The sequence below is a fragment of the Bacillus rossius genome, chromosome 10, assembly GCF_032445375.1.
Source record: "Bacillus rossius redtenbacheri isolate Brsri chromosome 10, Brsri_v3, whole genome shotgun sequence".
In the NCBI taxonomy this organism is placed as follows: Eukaryota; Metazoa; Arthropoda; class Insecta; order Phasmatodea; family Bacillidae; genus Bacillus; species Bacillus rossius.
In genome coordinates this window covers 5,537,128-5,546,761 of record NC_086337.1, presented here as the reverse complement: position 1 = coordinate 5,546,761, position 9,634 = coordinate 5,537,128, and the positions used below count along the sequence as shown (strand labels likewise).

Sequence of the window (9,634 nt, the reverse complement as noted above, 5' to 3'; positions counted from 1 at the left end):
CTTTCGCAATCGTACACAAATGTAATACGTATACAACATTTATTTAACAGATTTAGTGGCACACAGTTTCCGATGCTAGTGAACATTTTGTGACGTTTCATGAAGCTTGTGTAATGGTGACGTGACGACGTGGATAACCTGTTTATATTTTTATATTTAGTGTATTACGGCAGCATAAATGTAGGTAGGCCTACCCGTAGAAGTTATGAGTACCCAAAAGCGTGTGGGTATCAGCATTGCAAAAAAACTAGAGATTCTTACAGCTGTTGACAACTGCAAGAAAAAGTGTGATGTTGCAAAACGCTTTAATATTGCACCTACAACTCTGTCCACAATATAAAAGACAGAGCAAAAATTGAAGAGCAAAAATTGAAGAAAATGCTGCAAAACTGCACCAAGAGAAAAAGATATAGCAAATGTATCGATAGTGACCTCGATAAAAATCTTTTTGATTGGATTGTGCAAGCACGCTCTAATAACATACCCATCTCGGGCACAGCACTGCAAGAAAAAGCACGAATGGAGGCACTAAGGCTTGGATTTGACAATTTTCAAGCCTCAAATGGCTGGCTCACACGCTTCAAAGCCAAGTGGAATTTAACTTTAATGAAAACCAGATGAATGAATTTTACAAATTTTAAATAAATGAAAAGTACTTATATTTCCTGTGGATTAAGACATTTAACAGTACTTATGTAGTATACATACATTTTTTGAAGATGTTTGGTACAATGGAAATTTCTTTAGTCTATATAATCATAACAAAACATATGTATCAATTTTTTTATATTAAAAATTATGTTATTTCAAATCCTTCGACTTCGATTTTCCTTCGACATTCCTTCGCACAATATAAGCTTCGCTTCGCATTTAAAAAGAGACCTTCGCACATGCCTAAATATTGATAATCATCATATAAAAATCTAGGTATTTTACTTTATTCAAAGTTATATTTTCATCTTCCCCTTTAACCCCTTATATGTTATATCTAATTCCAATAGAATACGTAGTCTCATTAAGTATATTACTTTCAATGCTTCAAATTTTTATTCCGCTATATCTCTCTCTACAGATCTAATTATATCTAAAACCCGGATATAGATATATAATTTGTAACACTATTAATTACTTAAATATTAAAAAAAATTTATAAAATACAAATTAAATTTTCTTAATTTATTAATTTTAATTTCTAAATAGGTAGTATGAATGTAGACATAACATACTTTCTGGGTTCTCTTATTAAAGCTAGAAGATATATATATATTATTTACTTAATTTATTTATAAATGTTATAAATATAATTTAAACTGTCTTTATGTACTTGAAACTACCAGCATAAAAATTCCAACTTTCAATAGTGTTAAGTCCCCTTTACTATTGACATTAAGTAATAACAACAATATTATGTATAAATGTGTTATGAACATCGACAGTAGTAATGCATTAATGTTAATTCAGTAGAAGACTATTTGAAACACGTAAAATATAAGTTTTAAAAAAACTTCAGGCATTTGAGTTATGGTTTAATATTTTTAATTTTTCATACTTAACCACCACTTAGTTGCCATGTTGAAATTCAGAAAAACAGTATTTAACGAATCATGGCTTTTAGATCCAGACTTCAAGAACTGGCTAAGAGAATCGCCCACGGATCAATAGTCTGCTATTTGTACTTTTTGCCATACAAAATTCAGTCTAAGTAACATGGGTAAACGAGCCATAAGAAGTCATATCACCGGCATAAAACACCAAGCAGCTGTAGAAAGCAGAAGAAAGGCTTATTCACTTTCAGTATATTTCAAACAGAATTCATCTTCAACTTCAGATACATGTCAATCTTCATGTCAGCCTGTCCTAGGCACTTCATCTGATGAAGGAAGTGTCGTCTCACAGGTTTGTCATTATACTTTTTAATGCATTGTTGTGACAGTAAAGTCCACACTTTGTAATACCTAAATTAATTAATATTAGGCTAATTGCAGCATTTGTCTTATTAGAGTTATATTACAATTATGCAACTTTTTAAAATAACTTATGTATTTAAAAAATCAATTTCAATATGAACTGGAGGATTCTTATTGTGCTCTAAATTTCAGAAATGCATCATAAAAATATATTAAGACAGTAAGTAAGTTACACCTGGTTTTGAGTTCAAATTTGCATAAAGAAAAGGTTTCCCCATTGAACAGTTTCATTATTCAGGAGAATGTCACAAGTCTGAAGTATATTGGTGTATTCAGACTGTAATGACGCACACTTCCATGTGTGCTTCTGGAAAATGTGTGGATCTCTTTAAATTAATGTTTCCTGATTAGCCCAGTAAATGAAGGCCAAAAATCGCCTGTCGTCGCAACTAATTCCGGGAAAGCTGAATTTTTGTCAGAGGTTAGACTCTTATAAGACACGTATTTCCTCAAAAGTCCCCGCCTATCCCCCTTGTGCTTTCCCCCCCACCCCCCCCTCTCGGAAGTTCTAAATTGTTGACCTTTACAGAATCGCTTGTGAATACGTAAATAATTGTGTAAAGTAGTAAATATGTAGCGTATTTTGTTTTTCAAAAATTGGGTTTTTAATTTTGTTTCTGACAATATTTTCTTTAATGTTGATAGTTAAGGCGTTATAAAATCACAAACATAAAAAAAAGGGTTTTTAATGTCAAAATGCGCAGTTCTCGTTCTGGATGTTTTTAAATATTGGAAATACACAAAAAATCTTCAAGTAAATTTTGTAGCACACACTTCCAGCTTTAAAATGATGTATAGTTTATGTCGGGTAATTCATTGGTTACTGCTGGGTAGGGGGGGGGGGGGGAAGTGAGCGCATGCGTATGGCTAGCACGCTCCGACCTGCTACATTCATATACCCCGCTTCCCGACAATCTCCTCTTATCATGAGATTTTTTTTTTTAATTTTCCTCTGTTACATGCAGGATTTAAAACTTTAAAATTTAAATAGTAACCTAAATCTTATAGTAGGCTAATTATTGATATATTGATGTATTCATTCGCAATACAAAATGGAATCAAAATAATTGTTCGGTAGTGTTTATTTTTACTTATTACGGGCGTTAGGAATGAGAGCTCTCCGATGAAACACTTTGGCCGGCCTGCATCATAGTCTCTGCTCGATTCCTGTTGACGAAAATCTGGGAGTTCCTGCTTGGTTTCGAACCCGAATCGCCTTTGACAAAGGCAAGAACTGGATCACTGCAACCCCGTTTTGAAATTATTTAGATAATGGTAAATTTGCCATAAAACGTATGAGGGTCAAGTGGCTTTTAGGGTTAATATGTTTGAGCCTTGGCAGCAAGAACTACGTAAAGTGGCAGGCACACCACGTATGCATATTCTTATTGCGTCTCGTTTATTAAGTCTTCGTGATGACGGAGCAGGAGTGGGCTACACGTTCTTGTCTTATCGCGGCAATAGCGTGAAGAGTGGTTTAGTGGCTAGGGTTGAGGCGGGCGGGCTGCAGGGCAGCTATGAAAAAAATGAAGGGACAGTCTTTCGGAGAACTGAAATTACATAGGAAGGATATGGTACTGACTCAATCTAGTCACAAATCTGTGGCTGTTCGATCAAAGCGAGTGACTGTGAATCCTCAACAGTTATTCAATCGAATACTTTGTTTGTGTGATGGTCCGACTAGATTAAAAGTTTACCTTTCGTACGAACTGGCTTCTCGACCACCATCCTTATTCGATGATGTTTCTTTACGAAAAGGAGCGAAGTCATCATTCCTGAAGGTATTTTCTGAGGGCATTACTGATGAAATTAAACCCCAACAAGATACAGGTACTGGTATAGTTATTGATGGAGGCTTTCTCCTCCATAGTGTAACTTGGCCATTTGAAGAGACTTTTGGAGAAATCATTGAAAATTACTGCACATATATCGTCACAAAATATGGAATGAACTCAACTGTTGTTTTTAATGGGTACCCTTCAGAGCCAACAACTAAGGGAGAAGAACAGTCAAGAAGATATGCTAAAAACTCATCATGTAACATAGAATTTGAGACAAATACAAAATATATCACGAAAAAGGAAGCTTTTCTATCTAATACGAATAACAAAAAAAATTAATTATGAAACTGTCTGAAGCATTAAATAGAAGGGGAATAAGTTCATTCATAGCCGAGGGAGATGCTGATTTAGACATCGTAAAAACAAGAATTGAACATCTCAATAAATTCAATATAGTCATAGTTGTGGGATCAGACACATATCTTCTGGTACTGCTTGTAGCACTTGCGCCTGAAAATAACTCTGTATTCTTTCGAAAAGAAATCTGTGGCAAAAATCCTTCCGTTGTTTATTATGACATACAAACACTAGTAAATGTGCACAGGAGCATCAGAAAACTTCTTTTATTTGCATATGCAATTACAGGCTGTGACACCACCTCGTCATTTTTTGGTTTGGTAAAGACAAAATCTGTTGATGTGATCAAAGTTGTACCACAAGCCAAACTTCAAGCAGAGTTATTTTTGGAAAAAGATGTATCTCGTGATGAATTACTCAAAAAGGGAGAGACATTCATACTTGAAATGTACAGGCTTAGGAGATATTCTAATCTGAATGAAGCTCGCTAATACAAATTTACATCCATGACAAGTAAATCTGCTTTAAAATCTAACTTTGGTTTATCAAAATTTCCCCCCACATCAGAAGCAGCTCACCAACTTCTATTACGAGTTTACCTCCAGGTGCAATATTGTATGGGCAATAAACATCCACCTACAGATTGGGGTTGGAGACATGAATATGTAAATGAAAATTGCAGGAAAAATAAAGTTTTAAAACCTGTTCCCAGTACCAAAGCCTTTGCCCCGGATGACCTTCTTTGTCTTGTTTCCTGCAGCTGTAATACTTCATGCGGTAACAATTGCAAATGCAGAAAATCCGGTCTAAGCTGTTCTGCTATGTGTGGAAACTGTAATGGATTATCATGCCTTAACTCTCCAAATTTCGACGATGAATAGTGTCATAGTAAAGTTTGTAAATGCCAATGACTGATGCAGATGAAGGTCAACATGTATTGATTAAGGACAATTTGTTAAAAATTAAGGATACATTACTTTTATATTAGAGGCGGGTGGGCGGTCCGTGATGCTATCATCTAAACTACAATTTAATATTCAAAACATTTTTAACTTGTTTAAAGTTATTCATAATCATGACATCTACCGGTTTTAGCCAGTCCGGGACACGACGGGTCCATAGGTGGTGGATAATGGAAGGCCCTTAATTGGGTAGGGGTATCTTTCCCCCCGAACCAAATCTGGCTATGCGTATCTAAGCAAAGAATTTATGTATACAGAATTGCTTTAAGTATTTGCTAATAAATATTATATATATGATTATTAACATAAAGTGAAAAAAGAAAAATGTATGTTAGTTGTTTAATGAATTATTTTATATTAACATGAATACTGTTTAAAACTAGATATATTATTCCTCAAATAATTATGAAGGCTACGCGAACGGACTGCGAATAGTAGGTCGGTGCACGCTAGCCATACGCATGCGCTCACTTCCCCCCCCCCTCCCCAGCAGTAACCAATGAATTCCCCCATATAAACTATACATCATTTTAAAGCTGGAAGTGTGTGCTACAAAATTTACTTGAAGATTTTTTGTGTATTTCCAATATTTAAAAACATCCAGAACGAGAACTGCACATTTTGACATTAAAAACCCTTTTTTTTTATGTTTGTGATTTTATAACGCCTTAACTATCAACATTAAAGAAAATATTGTCAGAAACAAAATTAAAAACCCGATTTTTGAGAACAAAATATGCTATATATTTACTACTTTACACAATTATTTACGTATTCACAAGCGATTCTGTAAAGGTCAACATTTTAGAACTTCCGAGAGGGGTGGGGGGGAAAGCACAAGGGGGAGAGGCGGGGACTTTTGAGGAAATACGTGTTTTATAAGGGTCTAACATCTGACAAAAATTCAGCTTTCCCTAAATTAGTTGCGACAAAAAACCTTTATTTACTGGGCTAGATAGTGACATTGCCCAGAAGATGCAGCTAGGAAGAGTGAAAATTGGATACACTATTTTTCATGGAATTGCTCCATACTTTCACGATGAACTTGTAGATTTGTGCTTGCATTGTCCACAGATAATGGTAGGATTTGATGAGTCCTTAAACAAGGTTGCTCAAAAGGGACAGATGGATGTTTCGGTACGGTTTTGGAACAATAAGCTAAATGGAGTATCGACTAGGTATTTGAACTCTGCATTCTTAGGTCATGCTACATCAATTGATTTGTTGACAGCATTCAGTAGTGCTCTCTCAGAGTTAAAACAGATTACCGTATATACTAGTGTATAGCGCGCCCTTTTTTCCCTCAAGTAAAGGGAAAAAATCAAGGATGCGCGCTATACACGGAAAAAAAAAGTTGAGGGATGGAGGCGGGGAGGAGGAGTGGTAGTCGTTAACTGCCGGGTGACGGGTGACCACACACCCACACACGCACACACGCACACACACACACGCGCACACGCGCTCTGCAAGGAGTCCACATGCTTCAGGTGGTGCCTACCTGCTGGTTGTCTTCCTTGTAGGTGCCCACCCCTGTGTGGTGTCTGTTTGCTTGCCTGGTCACACACAGCGACTGTATCTCTTGTATGTCCGAGTTGTGACCTCTTTCAAATCCTTCCAAACTATTTTTACCTGACTTATGCTACAGAATTGGCTAGTTTGATTATGTTGGGACCAGAATATGCCCAGCTCTAGAAATGAACACACCCACACACACAGTACATTGGGCTCCCTTGTTTTGGCATGGAGGTATTGACAGAAGTGTGATTGAATCCACATCTCTTTGTTTAACCTTGTTAATTTATGTTTTGTAATTATATATATGTATATGTGTATTTTTTTCTTTCAGTGAAATGCTGTTGGGTCCTGTTCCAGATAATTATTGCTTTCTGCCAAAGCACAAAGCAAATTCGTGGGTGTAATGACATCATGTACATATGTAATAAAGCCTCGTTTTGGTAAGATTGTGTTCAAGACACCACATGATTGTTAGTGAAGTTTCTACTTATTATTTTACTGTACAGGGTCTGTACCATGAGTTATTTAAATAAATATATTTCAAGTTTGTTATTATTTTTTAGTTTTCTGCAATTTTTAATAATTTGGTTATCTAAACATTTATTTTTTTATTTTTTTTTAATGTACAAATTTTAGATGATTCATTGAAGAGGCAATGAAATGCCATGAATAATTTGTTTGTATTTGGAGTAATCATTGGTATGCTTCCTTGCTTGATCCTGTGATCCTGATTACCACATTTTTATCATGTTTTGAAATGTTCTTACATTAGTCACCGGTATGTACAACTTATGAGTTTTGATGCATTCCTTACTAAACAACAAACATGCAAATGTGTTTTAAATTTTGCATGTGAAATTCCAGATATTTTTCTAGTTAATTTGGTCATAATTATTTTTCTGGCATATTTTTAAAATTGGCCATTTTCAGATTTTAAAAGAATTTTTAAGTTGTGTTTGCTCATGTGAAGTACCTGGCAGTGACATTTCATAGAACAGTCTTTGTTTACAGTGTGGAGTGTGGCAAATAGGGCACTAACTTATTAAAAAATATAATAGCAATCTACAACAAATTTATTTTAATTAAATTTTATACAAAAAAATTGTGTGTTAATGTTACTTGTTAGAAATGTACACAATAGTTGAGGTTGTCCTAGGCCCACTCCTCTTTCCCTCAACCCAGCGGATAGTTTTTATAGTATTGGCCAGTGTGGTTATTATTAATTGTAATTATCTGTTTAATTAATTGTTACTAAATTTGAGGGATTTATGTATACAAACATTTGTTTTGGTACTTTTATTCATTCACGTTCGTTGGACGACGTATGTCAGGAACGGAGGTCAGGCGGTCACGAAGGAGATGCCGCACCACGGTGAGACTGCTGCTGCCTATTGGCGACGTGAGAAATCGCAGCGAAGCGTGGCAGGCGACGGATAAGCTCGGGAACTGGGTACAGAAAATACTTTCGCCACGAACTATGTCAATGTTTGTGCGACAATTCATAGTTGTCGATTTCGTACCAGGAAGACGTGCGAAACGCCCAACACTACTTGGTGATAAACTACTCTGTGTCAGTAGGCGACTGTGGATGCGTAACCCCGCTGGAAGAAGCTCGCGTACTTTTGGCGAGGTTGGTCATCAGTGTCCAGTGTGTTTCCCTCATAAGTGTCTGAGGCCATAACTGAACCTACTGTTGTTCAAGCCGGCTTAAATTGTAACCATTCTTCAAGCATTGTGTCCCACTGGCAGGACTTGTGTGTCATCTGAAACTGACAAATATTTCTAGTGTTAAAATGTTGTAAAGGTTTATGGCGCACAATCGATAGATCTTTTAACCAGGACCGTTTATAGGCAGTGCTTCGTGTGAAGGTGTGCATTGCCCCATCAGAGTCAATGCTGCAGCGAAACACCCAGGAAGGAGCTAAGTCTCACACAATATTAGATTTTTAGCTTGTTGCTATTAAATAAAATATTTTGATTTGTCTTGCAATCCTAAAACTATTTTTTTTGTAAACTTTGTGGAGACATGTAAATGTATTTTTTCAGAACCTGAATTAGGACTATTTAGACATTTATCTACACTCATATATATAATTTTATGAGTACATGAATTATTTATTCTTTATATTTAAATGATGTGTTACTAAGACTAAGGTATGCTAGTCATCAGCCCATTTTTTCAGCATGCTCCATTTTATTGCTAATGCTTTTGGTTTTATATAAAAAGTAATGTTCAGTAAGACTAGCTCTAAATTAATTTGTTCAGTGACATAAAACAGAACATAAGGGTATTTTCATTTACGTTTGCTAAACTTCAGGATAAATTGAAGTTTCTTAATGATTTTTAATTTCAACATTAAGTCAAGATTGTGACACTCCAGTTCAAAATAAAGAACAACCCATGTTTAAAGTTATTTTTCATTTACACTTAAACCTTGTTAAGTACATAGTTTCTCAATGTACTTAGAAAACAAAACTTATTTAATGGGAAAACCTATCAGAAGGGTAAAATTATGTGTATTTATTGGTAAAATTCTAAATTATTTAAACTTTTTATGTATTAAATTTTCTTAGTGGGGTTTTCTTAAAAGGGGTTTACTGTATCTGAATGGGTTGTATCTGTAACAAAATTAAGTTATTTCAAAAAAAAAAATTTATTTATATTAACCTTATTAATATTTTTTCAGATCAACATAATCCACAAAATGGGATTAGTTGATCAAGCCAAGACACTTAAACACTTGTATTGTTAACAAAAGTATTGGTTGACAGCTTGACATCACACCGTAAAAATACAGTCAAATTTCAACTCTACGGCCCTTCTTGGTTCTCAGACAGAGGCTTGTAATTCCAAGGGGTCTTTATGGAGTTTAGTTGAATTTTAAACCATCCAAACTCCTTAAGTCATAAACCCCTTTAATCATGTAGAACCAGTGTGTGATGGTGTTTAATTACACAGGCTGTAACCACACAGACTACAGACTCCCCACTTGTTAAACAATGTATTATGTTGTTGGATTATATAGCATACTTGGTTAGGTTATCTATAATT

General features: G+C 35.2%; 1 protein-coding gene across 1 annotated transcript in view; it reads left to right on the top strand.

Moving 5' to 3' along the window:
• The window catches only part of LOC134535740 (tRNA-dihydrouridine(47) synthase [NAD(P)(+)]-like), a 122,598-nt gene extending 115,464 nt beyond the window's left edge, over positions 1–7,134 (top strand). The window contains exon 10 of the mRNA XM_063374973.1: positions 6,914–7,134. Within this exon, the coding sequence (XP_063231043.1) occupies positions 6,914–6,986 (73 nt within the window). The 3' untranslated portion in view covers positions 6,987–7,134. The remainder of the gene's footprint in view (positions 1–6,913) is intronic.
• Positions 7,135–9,634: the final 2,500 nt, after the last annotated feature.